We start from the raw sequence: 22,343 nt of genomic DNA, 5'->3' as shown, positions 1-22,343 counted from the left end.
GCCAATTGTGACCAGATTCATTCTCAGGAATAAACTGAAGAAACTGCAAACTGCTAATTGCCATGATTAGTGCTGAAACCGCCTAAAAGACCGCCGTAACGTTGAACCCGAACGAATCCTGAACAAATCCTTGAAAAAATCATCCCTAATCCCATGTTTTATCCCCATAATACAAAACCAATACCGTGCCATAAAGCCAGAAAATAACGACTTTTGTCTATCATCATCTCTATCTCTATGCAAGAAGAAAAGCCCATCCCCGTCGCTCAGTAGGGTAAATTTAGACACAACGAAAACCAATCCAAATAATTAGTTTAGTCAACATACTTGGGCATCGTCTTCATGACGCCGTCCCGAGCAATGTCCTCCATCGCCCGCGTGATCTCCTGGATGAAGCGCTCGTCACCGCGGAGATCGTCACCGAACAGGTTCTTGACGCTCAGGAGAGCAGCGGGCTTGGTGCCGCCCTCGCGGGCAAGAGTCTGCAGCTGCTCGCGCATGGGGTCGTCAACCTCGAACTTGTTCCCGGCGTCGTCGACACCGTGGATGTAGCGGAACCAAGCGGCGGCAACGAAGCAGAGGCGGCGGAAGGGCCCAGTAACCCAGATGGCTTCGGCGATGGAGGGCATGATGAACTGAGGGATCTTGCCGGAGGCGTTGAGGCAGATACGGGGGAGCTGGTCCATGATTGTGGGGTTTGAGAAGCGCTCGATGAGGGTCTCGCAGTATTCGTCAATGTTGACGCCCGGGATCTCAGGGAGCAGGGGCTTGACTTCCTCCTGCATCATCTGGACGAGGAACTTGCGGTAGGTGGGGTGTTCGAGGACCTCGTGGACGTATTTGAACCCGGCGAGCTGGCCGGCATAGCCAATGGCGGAGTGGGAGCCGTTGAGCAGGCGGAGCTTGTGCTTCTCGTACTGCTCGACATCGTGGACGTTCTTGACAACCTTGACGCCGACCTTTTCGAAGGCTGGGCGGCCGTCGGAGAAGTGGTCTTCGATGACCCAGTCCATGAAGGGCTCGGTCACGACGGGCCAGTCGTCCTGGATGGCGAAGGTCTCGGCGAGAACGTCCTTGTCGCCTTGTGCGGTTTGGGGGGTAATGCGGTCAACCATGGCGTTGGGGAACGCGCCCTTCTCGGAGATCCAGCGGGCGACCTCGGGGTTGCGCAGGCGGGCGAAGGACTCGAGCATGTGGCGGGTGATGGAGCCGTTCTTCTGCATGTTGTCGCAGGACATGACGGTGAAGGGCTTCTGGCCGGAGGCGTGGCGGCGGGCGAGAGCAGCGTAGAGGAAACCGAAGGTGGTACGGGGGGTCTTTTCGTTGGCCGGATCGAGATCAAACTGGATGTCGGGGTGCTCGGCCTGCAGCTCGTGGGTGTTTTCATTGTAGTAGTAGCCGCTCTCGGTGATGGTCAGCGAGACAATGCGGGTGTCCGGGTGCGCCATCTTGGCCACGACGGCCTCGCGGTCGTCAGCAGCAAGCAGGAAGGAGTTGATACTGCCGACAATGTTGGCGAAGCTGCCCTTGGCCGAGCGCTCGATGACGGTGTAGAGGTGGTCCTGCGAGCGGAGGACGTCGCGCATCTTGGAGTCAAACGGGGTGAGGCCAACACCGGCAATGGCGAAGTCGGTCATGCCGTGCTTCTGCATCAGCTGGTCGATGTAGACAGCCAAATGGGCGCGGTGGAAGCCACCAACGCCGACGTGGACGATGCCCTCCTTGACGGAGCGACCGCGGGCATAGTTGGGGGCCTTGATGCCGCCCTTGCTGGCGGACAGGATTTGGGGGAGGTTCTTTGTGTTGAGCTTGAGGGGAGGCATTGCGGCGGTTGTGAGTGAGATGGAGGAGAGAGAAGGAGAAGAAGAGAAAAAGAAGGGGAGGAAGAGACAGATGAGAGAAGAGAACAGATAAAAAGAAAGTCCAGTTCACCGCCGGTTTTGGACGGAATCTGCTGATCGCAAAAAACAATAATTGCAATTCATCATTACATCATGCGGTGGAGGTGAAAAATCAGAGACTTTTGCCTCCTGGGGACGCGGGCAGCTCTGACAGGCTGGAGTTTGCGTCAGCTGAGGGGAGAAAAGTCTCGAACGCGCTTGCCATGAAAAAATGAAATGCGCAATGAAAATTCGAAGCTATCCTCATCCTTCCGCATAAACCGGGGCAGCTGGGGATGCCGGGGTGACGGGTCTCGGTCGGCCATCGTGGGCATTGCTCGGACCGACTTAATCAGCAGCATAACAGCTGCATAACCACCAATTACTACTACCTAGTATCTCTCAATTACTGTCGCTCCCTCAATTGCTCTCTCCAACACCTCAGTGCAATTCAATGGCAGTTCCTTTGATTCTGAATATTTCGATGTCAAAAATAGACGGCCCGATGCATGCGTATCCCCTGCAAGGATGGACGCCACATAATTATTGGTGGCAGTCACTTGACCTCCCGCCGCCGCGTGATCTGCCCCTTTCTGCGGTCTAGCCCCTGAGCACAGTGACTAAGCTCTTTATGCAGGGTACCTTGTGCAGGATGTTTTGTCGGGGGCCTGCGCTCCGACTGAAATTTATTACCAGATCTTATCCACCACAATGTCCACCACATTGCGCGAGAGACTGGGTGGTTTCCTGGTTATATCCACCACCTCGAACTCAATTGTTGTTTTTAAGTAATGGTATCTTCACACAGTTCAGTCGCGGCTTACCCCGACGCTCTCCTGAAGCTCCCTCAAAAGCTCACCGGGACGCCGACCACCGCCGACCGGTGAAGATCCCATCCCCGCGATGCAGACTATGGAAGCGGAGTGAAGATCTCAATTGTCCGGAAAGAGTTAGCATACGCACTTGCAAAGCGTCTCCAACATCCCGTTTCTCACCGTGCACTTTGTCAGTACACTTTGTCAGTCCACTGGTCGGGCACCGGGCGTTATGCCAACGTGTACCCGGATCTGGAATATGCCCTGTTGAGGTGGCATCCATTAGCGCAGGGCTGTGTAGTGAAGTGCAGCCGCCCGAGGCTATGGTTTCAAATGCTGGGCAGTTTCAAATGGGCTGACAAGGGTCTGCCCTATCGGCTTAAGTACGGCAGAGCTTATATATAAACAGGGATTCCGCGGGTGGCGCGGGTGAGCCTCAAAATGGCACCGTTGACTGGTAGTATTTCAGTATATCCTACGGAACATCCCTCTGCGATGTTACATCGTAGGTTGGCCTCGTAGGTTGACTGGTATGCTGGTTCGTACCGAGGTGCCGCTGACTGCATGACAGCCATCGTATTTACCATTTAACATCGGCTTTCGTCCGGCTCTCAGGCGCAGCACTCCCGCTTGTTCGATGTTCCTTCTGGAAGACGCCCTGTCAGACTCGACCACGGGTACTCGATGCTCATACGCTGATATACAGGTCCAACCAGAAAACCACAACCAGTAGAATAAATGCGAACCAATAACATTCACTACTTGAAGGCTGTTCAAAGGATCATTGTTGATTTTCCATAGTGCCAAACCACCAAGCCCTCTGCATCGCCCTCTGCTACATACCGACCCTCGCGAGTGTTCACCCGCAGTGCACCATTCTCTGATAGTGGCACTCTTTCAAATGCTCGCCGCACAATAAGCTTTTCATCCCAGACTTTCAAGTTTCAAAAGACCGAGCTCGAGTCCGCCTTGCCACGTTTTGACCTTTGCCCCTTGCATCAGAGCCTCACAGCGGGTCTCTTATTCGTCCTCCCCGTACCCAAGGCATTCACTGTAGTGATACTTCATATCGTAACTTTGTCGGGCGTATGGAAAGTGCCCGGCTGTCACGGTGGAAGGCTATTCAAACTCAATACAACATCGTATGACGGGATGGATGGAAGTTATAAAGCACGACTGCCTTCCTAGTTAAACACCTGTGTTTCTTATGCTTTCTATATCTTACAAACAAAAAATCCAATACGAACTTGATTGAACGAGGACTTTACCTCTCATATTAAAAATGAACACCATAACACGGCCATCTTTAGGCCAGTACGTCCCCCTCGGCACCCTCTACGACACCCGCACAGAATCTTTCCTGTCCGGCTCCCTCCTCAGCACACACAATCCCTCACCCTTACCTTCAACAGAAACACAAACAGAAGCAGAACCGAAACCGAACCCCACCCCGACAGACTCCATAACCTCAAACCCGCTAACAAAATCCACCAAAACCATCGTCAAAACCACCTCCATCGACGAACGCTTCAAAGCCCTAAATGTAACACCCGACCTGGCCGCAAGCCTACTCGCCGGACTGGTTCAGCCGCATGGTGGCTCGAGCCAGTATCTGGCACAGCAGGGAGATACGGTCCCCGCTGTGCATCGGGGCGTGGTTTATACAGTTGAGAGTAGGGCTGAGGAGTTGAGTTTTATGGGCGGGGGTTTGCGCGAGGTGCTTGATTTGAATGTTTTGGAGGGAAGTCAGGCGACGCATGTTGTTACCGGGGTGGTTTGGGGCGCCAGGGCTGTGGTTTCGGCGCAGAGGAGGGTGCTGTCTGGGGAGGAGAGGGGGGATGTTGAAGGGATTGCTGAGGAGGCTGTGAAAGGGTTTGTTGGTGGTGAAGATGGGTATAAGTGGCTGGATTTGGACAGCCAGCAGCAGCAGCAGCCGAAGGATGAGGTCGATGATATGCTCCGCGTGAGAATGTATACCGACGCCAGAGAGATCTTTACCGGCCAGACGGACAATATCTCTGATGCTGCAGAGCACTTCGGTCAGTTGCAGGGACATGTTCAGCGGACTGGGGGTGTACCGTTGATGTATACCTTGCTACCGGTGACGTATCTGTCTATGCTTGGTGCTATTCTACCTAATAATGTGATCTCTGGACAGCTGAGCAGGAAATGCTATGGCCAGGTCGTTGGCCTTGTTGACCATCTTGCTTGTCTACAGCGGACATTGAATGCGCATCACCACCGGCTTGTTCAGCACCGGAGCCTCGTTACCGACAGCCACTTTGCAAGAGTCAAGGAAGAGGCACGCAAGGCGATGAAAGCTGAAGAGCAGTTCCGGGTTGCGTACTCTGCAGCGCTTCCTACCGTTCGTGACGGGACAGCAACAAGCCAAGTTGTGGTTGATATCGTCAACCAGGCAAAGTCCGATATACTGGGCCCTAACGAGCTGAACGACCTGACAAGCACATACGACCAGAAACTCGGATTCCTGTCCCGAATGGTCAAAATGGGCGCCATCTTCCCCGAAGACGCAAAATCCAAGCCCCAGGAAGTCATCGGCAGGACGGCCATTTCATCCAACTCCTTCTATGTCTTCCACTTCAGCGACGCCATGGACACATCCAGCGACTCGTGGAACGAAAACCAACAGCTCCTCGAAGACCTCCTCACCCAGCAGCCAAAACCTCACGTCCTGCTCATCGACTGGGACAAACAACGCCCAGGCCTGACTGAGCCCTACATCACCGAACACGCCAACGGCTCCATCGTTGTTGAGAACCTCCTGGACCAGCACAAGGACCTCGCCGACAAACACCTAGTCAAATACGACAGAGCCTACCTCGAAGCAACCACCGACGTGCCCAGCTACCGCAAGTCCCTCCGAATCCCCTGCCCAGGCCCGCACTGCGACGAGCAGAATCTCTGCCTCTGGTCCTGCGCCGACTGCCACGAGACCGTCGAGTTCGGCAGTAGAGACGGCTTTTTCTACTGCGACTGCGGGCGCGTCCCGTTCCATAAATCCGCATTCAACTGCCAGGGTCCGTACCACAAGGACAAGGAGCGAGACACGGACAAGTCTACATCAGACTTCTACCAGTTCGACCGCGCTACCCTACGCGATCTTCTCCTCTCTCTACCTGAGCCGCGCGAAGTCAACATCCTGATCCTGGGCGAGACGGGCGTGGGGAAGTCGACCTTCGTCAACGCTTTTGTGAATTATCTCACCTTCAACTCCTTGGACGACGGGCTCAAAGACCCGAAGTTAAACTGCATCATCCCGTGCTCGTTCACAACGCAGGTCGTCGACCGCCAAACAGGCCGGATGATCAGCCGAGACGTCGTGGTAGGAAGAGATAAAGACGAAGCAGACGGGTCAAAGGGCTCCTCCGCTACCCAGAAGGCCACCGTATATCCTCTTTACTTCAAAGACACGCTCATCCGGCTAATCGATACGCCCGGAATCGGAGACACGCGCGGACTAGATCAAGACAAACAAAACATGGCGAACATGCTCTCCATATTACGAAATTACCCTTCTCTACACGGGATTCTGATCCTACTGAAACCAAACAACGCACGACTAGGCGTGATGTTCCGGTTCTGCGTCAAAGAGCTGCTAACGCATTTACACACCAGCGCAGCCCAGAATATGGTGTTTGGCTTCACGAATACCCGCGGCTCGAATTACACACCGGGGGATACATTCAAGCCGCTGGAGAGTCTGCTTTCGAGCTACCAGGACGTGATTCCGCAGCTTTCCAGGGATAACGTGTACTGCTTCGACAGCGAATCGTTCCGGTATCTAGCCGCGCGCAAACAGGGCATCGAGATGGGACACGAGGATGATTACAGGCGCAGCTGGGAGCATAGTGCCGCTGAGGCTGATAGGTTGCTGTTGCATTTCCAGGGTCTTCGGCCGCATCATACGCAGGAGACGCTTTCGCTGAACGAGACGAGGCATTTGATTGCGCAGCTGACGGCGCCGATGCAGCAGATTTCCGTCGCGATTGGTGATACCATTGTGAAGAATGTGAAGCAGGTGGCGGAGCTGCGGGATGCGGAGGGGACGATGGCTGGTCTGCAGGGGAAACTGCAGATTCATAAGACGAATGTCTCTGCGCAGCAGCTGGATAAACCGAAGACGGTCTGTGCGAATCCGAAATGCGTTGAGGCGGTCTTTGATGAGGCGAAGAATGAGAAGGTGTTGTTGAGGAAGAAGCTCTGTGTGTCCCCTAGCCCTACCCTCTCCCTCCCATATGAGATGACAGTACTAATGTGTAGGCCACAATCCATGCTGTTTAACAAACGTCCCAGTCGGACAAGTCGGCACCCCCCAGCTGCAGAACTGCTTTGCATTCAACGGTGAATACTGCTCCGTCTGTGGCCACAGGTGGGACGAGCACGAGCACATCCTCGTCGAGTACGCAAAGAGCGAAGAGACAGTAATGGACGCTAACGTGCAACGAGAACTGAACACGACAGGAAGCCTGGTAAAAGCGAAGAAGAGCGCCATCGCCGCGATCGAGAGGAACATCGCCGAGCTGAAGACCGAGCATGCTGCTGTTCAGACTGCGGCGGCGAGGTTCAGCCTGTACCTCAAGCATAACTCGATCACGCACTATAACGATGCGACGGTCGAGTATCTCGAGCATCTGATCAAGGATGAAAAGACCAAGGTGCGGACTGGGGATAGCAGGCAGAGACTAGATGCGTTAGAGAAGGATCTCGACAATTATAAGAAATTTGTCGATGCGATGGAGCAGAAAGACAAGTCCAGTTCCAGCGCACACGCATATGCACCGCTGAATGAAGCCGGCGTTGCAAAGCTGGTGCAGAGTCTGTATAACCTGCCGCACTATGGACAGATGCTCAAGGACCTGGCGCAGGTCGTGGCGAGCGCGTACGAGGCAAACTTCCGCGAGCGGCCGTATCGCATCAGCCACAGGAAGTACTGGCGAGGACGAGACTTCCAGCACCAGCGTACTGGCAAGCCACTGGTCAAGAAGCAGAGAGCCATATCGCCAGGAACAGCAGCCAAGCTAGGTCGCACGTTCATGCCTGGAGCTGGGCCCAGCGACTCGGAGAAGACTGCATCGGATGCCATATGGGAAGCAGACAACGATTTCTGGCCTACAGCAGCGACGACGTCGACTCGGACTGCTCCGGTGAGAAGTATCATGGACATGAATGGAGAGGCCTCGATTTCGGAGAAGGGCTTTGGCTCTGGCACTGGGAAGCAGCTGGCGAACGAGTTCTCGGCGCCGCCACCATATCCAGGCCCAAGAGCCCCAGGGACTCAATTGAATGGCCAGCTCATTAATGGTTCTGAGCCGGAAAAGGAGGTCGAGAAGAAGGGGATGTGGCTACGCTTCAAGGACAAGCTGAGGAAGAAGTAGCCGCCACATGGAAATACGCTGTTAGTTATCTGTTGGCCATCGCGTGAAGTCTGTTACCAGGAGGATCCATTTATTGTTATTTGTTGAGAACAATCATGGTGTTGCAACTTATGCATGGAGTAGAGACAGATGCCCATCTCAAACACCAGTGCTGCCGATCCAGCCCTCTCATTACAGCTGCCAAGCCAGTTGATCTCAGGGCACGGACGTAAATCTAGACAGCAGTCTCGTCTTCGTAAAGGAGGATCGGAAAAGGGGCCTTCTGGTCATACTGCTCAATATCAGTAGCCTGGACGGGAGAGAATCGCGATCCAATGCCAGCCAAGATATCAGCAGTGGCAAACGTTCAATAATCTAGAAAGAAGCACGCGACTGATGAACAAGAGTCGCTGCAAAGCTTGGGCCTTGGACAGCAGAATAGCGAGAACACTAGGCCTGTTTCGCCGCGGAAATGAGGCCGCAGAGACCACTGAACCGGACATCCGGCATGCAAGGCCTTGCGTGAGACAGTGAACACCTGAGCGGCGTCTTGCTCTCAATGATCTAAACTGACCTATCAGAGCTGCCAATTCAAATTTCCCAACGGTGGCTGGATTTAATGTCTTCCTGGTGCTCCTGTGCACTGCCGCTGTCAGATTGTTGTCGATATGGCAGCCGGATCTCGAGCCGAGTTGCCTAGCAGACTGTCCAAGTGGTAAGTGCACTTTAACGATATGAGAGCCAGCCAGTGGCTTCACCGATGATTGCTCGGGTGAGCAGTGCGAGGCTGCAGCATTGGGCTGTCCTGTGTAACCCGGATGTCCAGTTCGTTACGCTCTCTCGACGATCGTCTGGACAGCGGTCGGGATACCGCATAATCCAGGGTAATCGATGCTTGTGCAGATTCTAGAACACCCAAGAGCCAGACAGGGCCGGGGCAAGCACGATCTCGACTGCAACGAGCCAGTTCTGGACCAATTCGAGACGCAGTAAACACCCCATGAACACCCATGAACACCCCAGATTGTCGGTTACAGAACCGACAGACTAACCTCAAGCGAAACGGCAAGAAACGGAAAAGAACTGCACTGCTAATCCCAAAAGAATACGGCACGCCAGCGGCAGGACCTCGAACCCCGGACATCCGTCTGGCTGGCCAAGCCATGAAACGCCCTTACAGCAATGGGCAAAATCCCTCCAAGGATAATTCGCCGCTTGATACCGCGTCCCCCCTGCTGTCATGCGCGTAATTAATCCATATCTGACCACGCTGCGATTTGCTGGCCGCGGAGTCTGGGGAAACAGCCCCCGCAAGTCCCTCCATTCTCGATGTGCAGCGTGCAGCCCAAGCTGCTTTAGGAATTTTAGCTCTTTGCCAAGCAGCGTCTGCTCATGAATTGCACGGACGAAGCAGGTTGTCCAAGGGTGTGAAACACCAGATTATCGGGATATAAGAAGGGGCTCGTCCCACCTAGTTGGCCCCTGCTTGTCTCGACCATCGACTTGACCGACACGATCACGAGTCGAGGCACCACGAACACCATGGAGAAGGGTAAATCTGATGAGAAGCATGGAGTCTCAGTCACTGAGGGAGCCAATGTCGCCGTTCTCTCTGGGATGACTGCGGACAAGCCGGGGGCGACCACCAAGGTCGTCTACAACGTGAGTACTTGCTTGGACTATATACCAGTATAACTGTCTGACCATGTCTAGGCCGACCTGTATGCTGCCATCAACGAGACCCAGATCGAGAAGTGGAGCAAGACATCCATCCATCTATACTGTGCGTCTATACTGTCTGGCTGTTAAGCTTGTGGCTGTTACTAACAAGACAGTCTGTATATTTGTCGCATTCTGCTGTGCCTGTGCAAACGGATACGATGGTATGTTCCCTACTTAATCAGTTCATCAGTGGTATTCTAACAGTGCAGGCTCGCTGATGGGCTCCGTCTTCGCCATGAGCCACTACCAGAACACTTTCCACACTGGAAAGACTGGCGAGAAGGTCTCCGTCGTCACCTCTCTGTATACAGTGTACGTATGCCGCCCATATGCAATTCCGTTCTAACAAGTCAGTGGCTCTATGGTCGCAACCCCCATCTCGGCCGTCATCTCCGACAGATTCGGCCGTCGCAAGTGTATGTTTGCTGGAGGATGGGTCATTGTCATCGGATCTATTGTGATTGCCACTGCCAACACCCTGGCTCACTTTATCGTCGGTCGCTTCGTGCTTGGTTTCGGTATCCAGATCATGGTCGTGTCTGCGCCGGCCTACGCAGCTGAGATCTCGCCTCCCCACTGGCGTGGACGTGCAGTTGGTACGGTCTTCCATGCTATTTCCGTGAATATCACTGACTCTCTAGGCTTCTACAACTGCGGCTGGTTCGGTGGCTCTATCCCAGCAGCGGTCGTCACCTACGGGTGCAACTTCATCGATAACAACTGGCAATGGCGCGTGCCCTTCATCCTGCAGTGCTTTGCTTCCTGTATCGTGATCGTCTCCGTCTGGTTCATCCCTGAATCTCCCCGCTGGCTCATGTCCCAAGGCCGCGACGAGGAGGCCATCTCCATCCTGGCCAAGTACCACGGCAATGGCGACCCCAATGCACGCCTGGTGCGTCTGGAGGTCGAGGAGATGAAGGAGGGTATTCGCGTAGACGGCATCGACAAGACCTGGTGGGACTGTACGTCTTCCATCCTATATAAACGAGTATCTACTAACTTTGATAGACCGACCCTTCCTCTTCTCCCACAGCGGCCGCTGGCGGTTCGCGCAAGTCATCATGATCTCGATTTTTGGTCAATGGTCAGGGAACGGTCTTGGATATTTCAACCCTGCTATTTACGAGACCCTCGGATACACATCCAGTTCCATGCAGCTCCTGCTTAACCTTGTCAACTCGATTGTGGGCGCTATCGCTGCTCTGACTGCGGTCTACTTCTGTGACAGGATGCCCCGCCGAACAGTGCTTGTTTGGGGAACACTTGGTACGCTCCCCTTAAAGACTAATAATTCGTGAGCCCTAAACTGACTAATATTTACAGGCTGCGCTCTCTGCATGGCCGTCAACGCCGGCGTCTCCCAGCCCATGATCCCCCAGCGCGAGGCCGGCGCCGTCGACCCAACGCTCGGCCGCACAGCTCTCAGCTTTTACTATCTCTTCCAGGTCGTCTTCTCGTTCACATATACCCCTCTCCAGGGCGTTGTCCCCGCTGAAGCCCTAGAGACTACGACCCGTGCAAAGGGTCTCGCGCTGTCAGGCTTCCTCGTCAGCGGCACCAGCTTCATCTCGCAGTTCGCCTCGCCCATCGCACTCGAGAATATCAGCACAAACTACTTCTGGATCTTCGTAGGCTGGGACGTTATCGAATCTGTGTTCTGGTATTTCTTCGGGTATGTCCATTTACAGCCCATCTGCACATTGAGTTTGCTAATGATGCCAGTGTCGAATCCCAAGGCCGTACGCTCGAGGAACTCGAGTACCTCTACCAACAGCCAAACCCGGTCAAGGCATCCAAGCATCGCGACAAGGTTGTTGTGCAGCAGGACGGGCATGTTACTGAGAAGATCTCCGAGGATGATGTGTAGACACGTCCGGGTTCTGGTGGTGTGCCTTCCTTCGTCTTGTCTCGTTTTGCTTGATGGGACTGGCATTTCGCTTTATACCTTACTGGGAAATGTTTGTCTTCAGTCTCCCTTCTCTCTCTCCTCTCTTCTTGGGTTGGGCTCCCTGCCTGTCTGTATTTGAGCAGCTGGGTGGATTAGTCGCCGTGTGTGTAGCTTAGCTAACATTTGATATGCCTAGAATTGTTTAATCATATGAACTTATGGCTTCATTCGTAATATATATATATTTATTTTAAACTATTGTTTGTAGACTGGCTGCCCAAATTGATGTCTCAGGCAGAATATAATTTCCCACCAGTCATACGATCGTTGGGCTGGCATAAACGCCCTGCAAACAGTAGATATGCATTGCATAAATAACTAATAACGAAAGGATTTGCATTATCTCCAGGTTCGACACAAGGGATATAATTTGAACTACAAGTGGGGATATAAGGACCATATGTGTTTATTTAGAGTGGGGAGTGTAGTTTATGGTCTATCAATCACGACCTAGATCTCCATAATCTCCTTCCCCAGGTAAACAGGAGAACACATTTCCCTATTACATTGCCCAGAACCAGCGGTATTCCATATCTAAACCACGTCCCAGGCTGCCAGAGCGAGGCCTCTACAACCATGACGGCATCACCATTTCCAACCCGCCCACCCACCACCAACTCAACTCCTCCAGCCCTCATACAAAACGCCTCAACAGCCTCCAACACAATCCCCAGCGTTTCCCGCGGCCGACTCAAAAACGGCGAATGACTCGTCCCCAGCTCCCTATGCACCACATCCGCACCCATCGCCCTCCCCATCCCCATCTGCATCCGCTGCACAACAACAGGTAAGCCACGATCCTCGCTCGTCCCAATATACCAAACCGGCACATCCAGCCAGCCCGAATACGAGTACTCCCCGCCCTCGAAGAGAGACTTCAGACTCTGGGTCGTGAGCTGCGAGACCCAGTACTGCCCCTCTTCAATTGGGAGGTCATGGTAGAAGAGCTCGCGCGGGTCCGCTGTGATCTCCGCGAAACCCGTCGCGGCATTTACACGCCAGAAGGGCGGCGGGTGGCCGAAAAAGGGGTCCATGAAGGCTAGCCCTGTGAATGTGAACCCTGACGCTATAAGAATAAGGCCGATGACGTGTCCGTGATTAGGGTCTGCGTGGCTTGGGTCCTTTGGGAGAGTGAACCCCTTGATCGCGCTATTCCCGACCATACCTCCGTAGGAATGGGCAATCACGATGACGTTGCGGCCCTGGGTTGTTTCGGATGAGATGGCGGCGCGGGCGGCGTCGATGTCGTCTTTGAATGTTGCGGCCGGGGTTCCTGTTGTTGAGGGGAGGGTGATTGCGATGCATTTTAGGTGGTGCTGGTCTTGCAGGGGTGTTGTGATTTTGTTGTAGCAGGTGGGTTTGTGCCACGAGCCGGGGATGAATACTAGGGTTGGTGGATTGGGCATTTTGATCGGAGTTGAAGATATATATTGAGGTTTGATTCTTTTGAATAGTATGGAGTAGAGAGGAATGAGATTAATTTTGGTGTGGCGGTTCCGCTATCGGAGCCGCCGGGCGGATCCGACAACTAACATAATTTAGTATTATTGATTGGCAGTCCATGGATTGTAGTAATAACTACATTGTTAATCATGAATGGTAAATGCCTGCACAAGTAAATGCGAGATGATTGAAGTAACAAAGGCTGCATGTCGGATTCTTTGTATTGTAAGTGCATGAAGAGAAGAAAGAACATAGAACAAGGCCCTTATCGATTGTCCTTTGTTTTCCTATACATATAAACCAGGCCCAAGGCCATGGCCACATAAGAAAACAAGAAAAGAAACCAAAATGGCAACCTGCACATCCATCAACAACTTCTGCCCGCAATGCAGCCACTTGTTCGACTCGATTAACAGGAACAGAGCCAACAGGATTTATGCAGAGCACCTCATCCGCGATGATCCAGACTTCTACCCAGTGATATTCTACTTCCAGACCCGGATGGACCCGGCTAACCCACGCACCGCCGAGGATCTGGCCGAAGAAGTAGAGGCAGATTTCCACGAGTCACTGGGGAAAGATATAAAGGTCTACCGGGCCATCAGCCCGAAGACCCTATATGGGAATGTGACGTTCTGGTATATGGTTGATTTCCCAATGAAAGGCAAAATTGACCAACATGCCATGGAGGTGTTGTTCCGTGGTGAGAGACTGGATATCAGGCGGTGGAAAGTGAAAAAGCCGACGGAGGGCCAGTGTACGAGTTTTGCGAGGCTGTGCTTTTTCAGGGATCACTATGACTATGTGGAAGACTTGCAGGTTGAGAATGAAGAGGACTACGCTATAGTGGCTCTGCATATGTTTCTTGATGGGGTCTAGTACACGCTTGGATAGACAGTACAAGACTGACGAGTCAAATAAAGATATTTATTAATTGTTTAGAGCTAGAGTTTCTATCTGCGTACTCCGTAGGTCTTGGTGGCATAAAATGGAACAACCCTAGATATAAAACCCTAGATAGAAGGAGTTTGGCTTACCAGCGCTGCTTGCCTCATTAGCGCAACCTGGCCCCATTAAGGATACGGGGAAATGAACTGACAGGTGAAGACTCCAATAATAGAGAGGTATCAAGCAGAACATGGCATCGTGGTTTCAGGCTCTCCAATGAAAGCTTCATATTGCGCACGTGGCAGGCATCCCTGCTGAACAGTCTAATCAGCGACCAGTACTACTCAAACCGAGCAGCTCGCTTGGCAGAGATGAGCCCACTTCCCGGAAATGAGTCTCTGTCCAGGTGGTATCGATTGTTATATTGCTGTCAAGAGCTCCGATGCCAAGAGAGCGTGGATTGCGTTATTTGCAGCTCAATTGTGTTTATGCGTTGGGGCCGAGTGATCTAAAATTGTTTATTGGTGGATGGATTCAAAGTTCGAGAGCCGGAATGTATTCGTAGTGGGGAGAAGATGGCGTGCTTGTGATATTCAGAATTAGGTAGATTGGACTAGACATTGGCAGCTGCATAACCTTCAAATGAAGCCAAGATAAAGAGAGCTGGCCTGTATAGATGAGGCTATATCATCCTGTACTACACTATACCAGATGCGATAAGGGCAGATGAGCACAACAGACCCAATCAAAGCTTAGCAAGGAATGCGTACGAGGCCTCAGGTGCTGTGCTAATTGAGATATCTGATGAGAATAGTAAAGAGCGGTATGCAAGCACAGGCAGGCATGCTTCCGTGAGAGGAGGGCTAGATAAACTCCACACCTCCCCCGAATGAAACTTCTGCATAACAGCCCTATGCAATTGATATTCAGATCGTCAGACAAGAAGTGGGACGAACTTGGCAGCTGCACAACAGAAGCATTGTTGATCATGAGCGAGGATAAACAGCGATCTGCATTGCTTAGCCGGACAGCAATGAGGAAACGATCATCCATATTGAGTACGAGAGAAAGGCTGATCGAGCTGCGCCCGAAAGGTATGAATGTGCAGTCTCCAGGCCATTTCTGGTGGAGAGAACTTACCAGACATAGGGACGGTCGTGGTCGTGGCTTCGGACAGCCCGACAGAGTTCAAGCGCAAGCAGCACGCCCAGGCTCAGAAACAACAGCGGGACAGACTGAAAACCGCCTTGGACCGGATCGCTCGTATTATGGAGGGACGTGGTGTGCAGGCAGGGACTGGTGGGTCAAAGGTATGACAGCTCGACAGGGAGTGCACGGCCAATCCTCTGGCTCTAGACGACCACGTTCCTGGCCACAGACCACTACTGACTCGGAGAATTAGGCCGAGCTGGTCGAGGCAGCAGTGAAATACATCCAGAGTCTGCAGGGCGAGATCGAGCAGCTGAGGGTTGCACTCGGCACGCGACAGGCTGACTGGGAGGGTCCTACATAGCATGTAATAACGAGATATGGGTAGATCCATCCAATCGAATTATTGAACTGCGACATCCCCGACATGGTGGGCGCTTCGAGACCTTTCTACAGTATCAGGGGACCAACGCGCAAGGCAGAAGCGAGATAGAAGGGAGAAATCCGAGTCGTATTCTCGAGCGCATGCTTTAGACCGTGTCGCGGATTGGTCTGCAAGAAGACTTCTACAGGCGAATCCAACAGCCAAGAGGCGACGGGCGTTGTGGCTCAGGGCCAAGGCAGCATACGATGGGAGGCAAGCAGGAGCATATATAAACTAGAACAGCAGACCAAAGCGGGACCAGGGCGTTGGCTGCGAGTCTGCACACGTTCCCCAGTCCCTGTCTGCGATTGGCTATACAAGCATCGTAAATGAGCTTCGCCCTGGTCAAGAGAAAAGACGGAGGCGCTTGGCGGGTCTGGGCAGTGCTGGGCATCGCACGCTGCCACTCGATTCAGCTGTCTGCGAACAGGAGATGCCCAGATGCTCAGCAATTAACAGCGTGCCCGGTGATGCCCTGCTGCCATATATAATGTTCTGTTCCGCCAGAAATGGCTGATCATTCCGCAACTCACACATCCCGGTTAGGGCTATCTCGCCATGCAGCTGCATCAGTACGACTACATCCTCGCCATTGGCACTATCTTTGCCTTCCTGGACGCCTGGAATATCGGTGCCAACGATGTCGCCAACTCGTGGGCCACCTCGGTGTCCTCGCGCTCCGTCAAGTACTGGCAGGCCATGGTCCTGGCCTCCATCATGGAGTTCGCCGGAGGGTATGTTTTATCCTTGACTAGCTGGCCCTGCTAACTCTAGTAGTATCGGTGTAGGTGCCACCGTCGCTGATACCATCCGTACCAAGGTCGTCGACACCTCTCTCTTCGAAGGGGACAATGGGGCGTTGCTGATGCTGGGAATGACCTGCGCTCTCGTTGGCTCCTCACTGTACCTTACCTTCGCTACTCGGATCGGTCTCCCCGTTTCAACCACCCACTCCATCATGGGTGGTGTCATCGGCATGGGAGTAGCCCTGGTCGGTGCTGACGGTGTGATCTGGTGGGGAGGAAACATCAACTCTGGTGTTGTCCAGGTCTTCCTTGCCTGGATCATTGCGCCTTTTCTGTCTGCTGCATTTGCTGCCATCATCTTCCTGACCACTAAATATGGTGTCCTTCTCCAGAAAAACCCTGCCTTGAAGGCCTGGTATACCATTCCAGTGTACTTTTTCATTACTTGTACTCTGCTTGCTAGTACGTCTCCCCAACGACAATATCGAAGCGGTGCTAACAGTTTTAGTGCTCATCGTGTGGAAGGGAGGTTCTAGCAGAATTGACCTCAATGGAGGAGAGATTGCCGGAACTGTCGTTGGAACTGGCGGCGTCATGGCAGTTCTATCGGCCCTCTTTCTCTGCCCCTGGCTGTACCGTCGTGTCATCGTCGACGACTGGCAGTTGACCCCATGGCATCTACTGCAGGGACCCCTTCTCTTCCGCCGTGGCGAAGTGCCCCCTCGCCCAGAAGGTGTTAAGACTGTCCAGAACTACTACCGCGGCCACAAAACCATGGAAGAGATCCAGGCCGAGCGTGCTGCCGGCAATGACGAGGAGGGCGCCAACAAGACCACCGGCGATGGCTCATCAGAAGAGCCCAAGGCAGTCACTTCCAGCTCAAGCTCTACAACGGCCAACCAAGAGAGCGACGTGGTCAGGATTACTGGGCCTCGCCCAGAGGGAAGCAACTTCCACCCCTTGGTTATCTTCTGGAACGCAAAGCGCCTCTTCTTCCGGGGTATCGAGCAGGACGTTGTCTCCATGCAGAACAAGCGCAATCTCCTGACTGGTGATATCGAAATGACCCATGCTCACGCTGAACACTACGAGAACCGGGCCGAGTACATGTTCTCCTTCCTGCAGGTCCTCACTGCCTCTACTGCCTCGTTTGCGCATGGTGCCAATGATCTGTCCAAGTACGTTTGATTTCCCTGACAAGACAGGCGATGCTAACAGGACCAGCGCCGTCGGCCCATATGCTACCATCTACGCCGTCTGGAGCTCAGGTGGTCTTAGTGGAAAGGAGACTGATGTTCCTTATTGGATTCTGTACGTCTATCTGCCTTCCGAACTATGCATATACTGATATCCCACAGTGCCTTTGGTGGTGCGTCCCTCGTCATCGGCCTCTGGACGTACGGCTACAACATCATGCGCAACTTGGGTAACCGCATCACTCTGCACTCGCCCTCGCGTGGTTTCACAATGGAGCTTGGTTCTGCAATTACAATCATCATGGCCACCAAGCTCAAGCTCCCCGTTTCTACGACCCAGTGTATCACCGGTGCCACCGTCGGTGTTGGTCTCTGCAACGGTACTTGGAGGACGATCAACTGGCGCATGGTCGCCTGGATCTACATGGGCTGGATCATTACCCTCCCTGTTACTGGTATTATCTCTGGTTGCTTGGTTGGGATTATCATCAACGCGCCTCGCTGGGGCATGCCTCTGTAGATGTCCATCTCGCGAATGAGGTATATGTGCATGCTTAAGGCTGCACTCTCCGCTCTTTACTGATACCACTGTATTAGCTGCTCAACGGTTGTGAATAGAGTTATAGTAATATTATTGACAAGTCATCATTCATATTCTGTCCTAGAAAACGTCTTATATCTCCATCTCCTCTTCAGCATCAGGCCAGTCCTCCCATCCATCCTCCCACATACTCGCCAGCTTCTTACACTTCTCACTCTTACTCAACTTCCTATTCCCCATAACCCTCTCCCACTGCTTCATATCCTTATCATCAAGCAGACACTCATCAAACAAGTTCGCAATGGCCTCTGGATTCAGTCCCTCCCCGATGAAAACTAGTTCCTGGCGCCTATCTCCCCACTTCCCCTGGAAGTCCCTCTCAATAGACTCCCTAACATCTTTATCCTCAGGCCACGCCTCGTCCGGAACCTCTGCAAACCACGGACCACCAGGCCCCACAGTAAGCATTCCACCAGCTTGACTCCACTCGCCGAATTGCATGGGGCGGGTTGCGAGCCAGAAGAAGCCCTTTGAGCGGAGAATGGGACCGAAGGCTTCGCTGTTGCGTTTGTTGGATAGGATTAGGTCTTGGTCTGGTTGGTCGAAGTCGTCTATTTCGGTGTCGCTCTCCTCTTCCTCTTCATCCTCTTCCTCGTCCTCATCCTCGTCTTCCTCGTCGTCACCGTTTCCATGATCATGGGCATCCATCGACTGCAGAAGGATGAACTTGTCGTGGATCATAGAGAACAGTCGACGGGGATGAAACGGTCGTCTGGCCGAATAGACAAAGTTGTTAATCCCGTACCTGCAATAGTCAGTTCGCCATTCTCAGGGTTAACTACAGTAAAGAACGTACTCCAGCGTCTCCGGTCTAGGGGCAACCCTATTCCCAACCCCCGTCGTCATGACCGTCATCTCATGCAGACTCCTCAACCAGCCAGCACCACTAGCAGCCTTCAAGAAATTAAACCTCCCCGTGCCAATAATCTCATTCACATCGACGCGACTATACGACGTCTCAATGAGTTTCGCATCAGGGTTCAGCAGCCCAATCAGCCGTCTGATCTTCGCCTTGGTGGCTTCATCCACGGCCTCGATCTTGTTCATGATCAGCACGTCCGCGAACTCGATCTGGTCGACCATGAGGTCGGAGATGGTGCGCTCGTCTTCAGGGATGATGGCGTCGCTGCCGTAGCGGTCGGAGAGGAATTCGGCCGTGTCGAAGTTGGAGAGAAGGTTGAAGGTGTCGATTACGGTGACGGTTGTGTCGAGTTTGGCGAGGGTGTGCAGGCCGCCCATTTTTGCTCTATCCATATTAGTATAACTGTAGTGAACCTGGGTTTGAGGGTTAGAGGGGCATACATCTCCTCGAGAACCTTCCTATCATCCTCATCCAGCTGCATCTCTAAACCGCTATCTTTGTCCACGTCCATCCCGTCCATCTGCCCTTCAGCTTCCAGCATCGCCGAGCTAAACTCGGCAGTAAAGGTCTCAGCAACTTGCATCGGCTCGCTGATACCCGTACTCTCGATAACGACATAGTCTACCTCTTTCTTCTTCGTGAGACGGGCTAGCTCAGCGAGGAGATCCCCTCGGAGTGTACAGCAGATACACCCGTTCTGGAGCTGGATGAGCTTTTCTTTCGTCTGGGAGACTTTATGGTGTGTTATTAGGGCGGCATCGATGTTTAGCCTTCATAATGAATGTGGTTAGTTAAGATATGGCTAAGACGCGGAGGAAGGTGGATGACGTACGAGCTCATGTCGTTTACAATGACTGCGATGCGGAGGCCGTGGGAGGGGGATTTGAGGATGTGTTCTAGCAGGGTTGTTTTACCGCTCCCCTTGGTCTGTTAGCACTCTCCTATCATCTTGGGGAAGTGGGATAGGACATACCAGGAACCCCGAGAGAAGGGTAACGGGGAGTTGGCGAGCTTCTTCGTCTTTAGCAATCATTATGCTGTTTCAGCCGTACTATACTTGATTGTAAAGAAAGTAGAAGTAGAGAAAAGATATGAAGAATTCAATTTCATGAATTTGTGCGATGCAACTTTATATACAGTCTCACGTTCAAACCCTTAGTATTCCCCCAAGGTATCTCGCCAACGTATCCCGACACTCTATGCCTGGAAAACATGCATCGAATGCAGTATAGAGGTGTTAATGAAGCATGGGAAATGACATTTACCTCGACGTGATTCGTCGGTGCGATCTCCAAGGTACCTGGTCTGGCTATCCCAAGGTCCCCAGTTAGGGCAACGCTGTTGATAACGGGATTTACGTCTGTTCCTATTGGTTGATCTTCCTTAAATTCAGGTTTAGAAACTACTTTGTAAATAACTGTTGGAAATGGTACGTTTGATGAGTACTTTGGGTGGTTTTGTTGTTCGATTTGGGCCATCAGGTCAAGCAATTCGGAAGGCCCCAATAAATCGACGATCCAGAAAAGATGCAGCCTGTATTTGTACGGACCTGCCTTGGCCTGAGTATCGCAATTTATATCTGTAACTGTAATAAACCGGAAATTTCACTAAAAAAGGGCAGATGTACATACAGGCAGATCATATTTCACAATATTATACAGCAGGCAATGTGGATATCACCCAAGACACTCCTATCTCGCGATAAACATCCAGACCAACTCGGTGCCGGCCGTAACAAACGGAAAGACCGCTTGTTCCACCGAATAGTAACATCCTTAACTCTGAAAATATACAAGGTAGCCACATTTTCAAATTCCACGAGTACTTACAGAGTACCACGCAGTAGATAATCAACCGGATCCCTGAGGGAGGTGGAACCGCGTCTTGATGGTGTTGCCCTATCTCTGGGTCCATGATCTATTGGCTAGATTCTATTCACCGTGGCATCTGCTTGCTCAAAAAGCTGAGATGTAACTAAATATGCCCTATTGCGATTGGCGATTCCTCCTTTCTGCAATTCGTCATGCATTGAGGCCCAACCCCAGGCTTGCCTACAAGAAACCACGCCACAGGATCCGTGCACGTCACTTAACTTTGCGATCTGTCATATCACCACCCCTGTAGCTATATGATGAATGATTGGCATATCGAGCGGGGTATACCGGCCATTACAATGGCCAAGGCGTGGACATGTAGACGAGGAGTGGGATATTTATTAACACCGCAGCTGCCCTGATTTCCTCCCCCATCCACATAATTTATGTCTCGACATTAGCTGTGTAATTCAACAGTATACCATTCTATAACTCCTTACAAAACGACTCCTAGCTACAGTCAACATGGCGACCACCACCACCACAGCCAGGACAACCCTATCCACCACCCAGCCCAGCCAGCCACGCGTGTTATCGGTCGGAAAGTCCTCATCGCACAGTAATTCCAAATCTCCCGTCCCATCAATCATCCTCGTCCCCGGTCTAGGCGTGCAGGGCGACTGCCACTCGGGAAGAAGCGTGCAACACCAAGCCCTCCGCCAGAGCAACCCAGACGCACCCAACCTCCGCCAGGTGCACCTTATCCCAGTCGAGAGTCTGCAACAGGTCTCAGCCAAAATAGGCGGGAAGGCACTGTCACCCGGGGAAATCGGCGAGAACATAACAACCGAGGGGATCGACCTCGCGACGCTATCGCGTGGGACTGAGATCCATTTCGTTGGACCGGGGGATGCGACGAATAACGCGGTTATTGTGTTGACGGGCCTGCGTGACCCTGGTCCGGGGATTGATAAGGTTCGACCTGGTCTGAAGAATCATTTTGTTAGGCGGTTGGCTGGTGTTATGGCGACGGTGAAGCAGGGGGGTTCGATTAGGCCGGGCATGCGTATTGACGTTGTGAGGCCAGCGCGTGCTGATCCTCTGGTTGTTGTCTGAGGGCTTGTCAGTTATTCTTTCGGTATTGCAATTGCCTCGAGCGGGTAGTTCTTCAACTAGCCATCATTGCCGCGATTATTCAACAGTAGTGTTCCATTAGGTATACTAGTAGCCACGGTATGTAACCATGTGCGCATAAAAGATCGAACGGGCCCTGACCCTGCAGCTTTGGCATGTACGACCCTGGAAACATCAAGCTTTATTAGAATGCCTTGGCCAGTATCTCGGGCAACACAATTCCAGGTACCCTTCTGGAATTCGTTCCCGAGAAATGGGCGAGCGTTTCGATGAGCTGCGTGCTTTGCAGGGGACCGGGTGCGGCGTCGTCGCTGCGCAGCCGGACGGCTGTGGCATTCCTGGCGAA

General features: G+C 52.7%; 9 protein-coding genes across 9 annotated transcripts; 6 read left to right on the top strand and 3 right to left on the bottom strand.

Moving 5' to 3' along the window:
* Positions 1 to 314: 314 nt before the first annotated feature.
* Positions 315 to 1,823, bottom strand: APUU_31266S (mannitol dehydrogenase family protein; the record flags this gene model as incomplete). Its single annotated transcript, XM_041702450.1, has 1 exon — positions 315 to 1,823. One exon carries the CDS (start codon positions 1,821 to 1,823, stop codon positions 315 to 317), a length of 1,509 nt encoding a protein of 502 aa, XP_041555235.1.
* A 2,154-nt stretch (positions 1,824 to 3,977) lies between these two features.
* APUU_31265A (uncharacterized protein) lies at positions 3,978 to 8,091 on the top strand (the record flags this gene model as incomplete). Its single annotated transcript, XM_041702449.1, has 2 exons — positions 3,978 to 6,918; positions 6,977 to 8,091. The coding sequence occupies 2 exons, from the start codon at positions 3,978 to 3,980 to the stop codon at positions 8,089 to 8,091; spliced, it is 4,056 nt and encodes a 1,351-aa protein (XP_041555234.1).
* A 1,521-nt stretch (positions 8,092 to 9,612) lies between these two features.
* Positions 9,613 to 11,659, top strand: APUU_31264A (putative MFS lactose permease; the record flags this gene model as incomplete). The annotated part of the gene is made up of 9 exons (XM_041702448.1): positions 9,613 to 9,732; positions 9,784 to 9,853; positions 9,906 to 9,953; positions 10,002 to 10,104; positions 10,147 to 10,388; positions 10,434 to 10,754; positions 10,801 to 11,058; positions 11,116 to 11,464; positions 11,515 to 11,659. The coding sequence occupies 9 exons, from the start codon at positions 9,613 to 9,615 to the stop codon at positions 11,657 to 11,659; spliced, it is 1,656 nt and encodes a 551-aa protein (XP_041555233.1).
* A 524-nt stretch (positions 11,660 to 12,183) lies between these two features.
* Positions 12,184 to 13,146, bottom strand: APUU_31263S (alpha/beta hydrolase; the record flags this gene model as incomplete). The annotated part of the gene is made up of 1 exon (XM_041702447.1): positions 12,184 to 13,146. One exon carries the CDS (start codon positions 13,144 to 13,146, stop codon positions 12,184 to 12,186), a length of 963 nt encoding a protein of 320 aa, XP_041555232.1.
* Positions 13,147 to 13,531: 385 nt separating this feature from the next.
* Positions 13,532 to 14,062, top strand: APUU_31262A (uncharacterized protein; the record flags this gene model as incomplete). The annotated part of the gene is made up of 1 exon (XM_041702446.1): positions 13,532 to 14,062. The coding sequence occupies one exon, from the start codon at positions 13,532 to 13,534 to the stop codon at positions 14,060 to 14,062; it is 531 nt and encodes a 176-aa protein (XP_041555231.1).
* An 898-nt stretch (positions 14,063 to 14,960) lies between these two features.
* Positions 14,961 to 15,584, top strand: APUU_31261A (uncharacterized protein; the record flags this gene model as incomplete). The annotated part of the gene is made up of 3 exons (XM_041702445.1): positions 14,961 to 15,165; positions 15,221 to 15,381; positions 15,474 to 15,584. The coding sequence occupies 3 exons, from the start codon at positions 14,961 to 14,963 to the stop codon at positions 15,582 to 15,584; spliced, it is 477 nt and encodes a 158-aa protein (XP_041555230.1).
* A 618-nt stretch (positions 15,585 to 16,202) lies between these two features.
* On the top strand, positions 16,203 to 18,106 carry PHO89_1 (inorganic phosphate transporter; the record flags this gene model as incomplete). The annotated part of the gene is made up of 5 exons (XM_041702444.1): positions 16,203 to 16,378; positions 16,422 to 16,852; positions 16,899 to 17,568; positions 17,615 to 17,701; positions 17,749 to 18,106. The coding sequence occupies 5 exons, from the start codon at positions 16,203 to 16,205 to the stop codon at positions 18,104 to 18,106; spliced, it is 1,722 nt and encodes a 573-aa protein (XP_041555229.1).
* Positions 18,107 to 18,259: 153 nt separating this feature from the next.
* Positions 18,260 to 20,082, bottom strand: APUU_31259S (CobW domain protein; the record flags this gene model as incomplete). The annotated part of the gene is made up of 5 exons (XM_041702443.1): positions 18,260 to 18,932; positions 18,984 to 19,433; positions 19,490 to 19,819; positions 19,882 to 19,970; positions 20,023 to 20,082. The coding sequence occupies 5 exons, from the start codon at positions 20,080 to 20,082 to the stop codon at positions 18,260 to 18,262; spliced, it is 1,602 nt and encodes a 533-aa protein (XP_041555228.1).
* Positions 20,083 to 21,388: 1,306 nt separating this feature from the next.
* APUU_31258A (MOSC domain-containing protein) lies at positions 21,389 to 21,979 on the top strand (the record flags this gene model as incomplete). The annotated part of the gene is made up of 1 exon (XM_041702442.1): positions 21,389 to 21,979. One exon carries the CDS (start codon positions 21,389 to 21,391, stop codon positions 21,977 to 21,979), a length of 591 nt encoding a protein of 196 aa, XP_041555227.1.
* Between the last annotated feature and the right edge of the window lie 364 nt (positions 21,980 to 22,343).

The sequence above is a fragment of the Aspergillus puulaauensis genome, chromosome 3 (genome assembly GCF_016861865.1).
Source record: "Aspergillus puulaauensis MK2 DNA, chromosome 3, nearly complete sequence".
Lineage (NCBI taxonomy): Eukaryota > Fungi > Ascomycota > Eurotiomycetes > Eurotiales > Aspergillaceae > Aspergillus > Aspergillus puulaauensis.
This window is presented reverse-complemented; position numbering and strand designations above follow the sequence as displayed.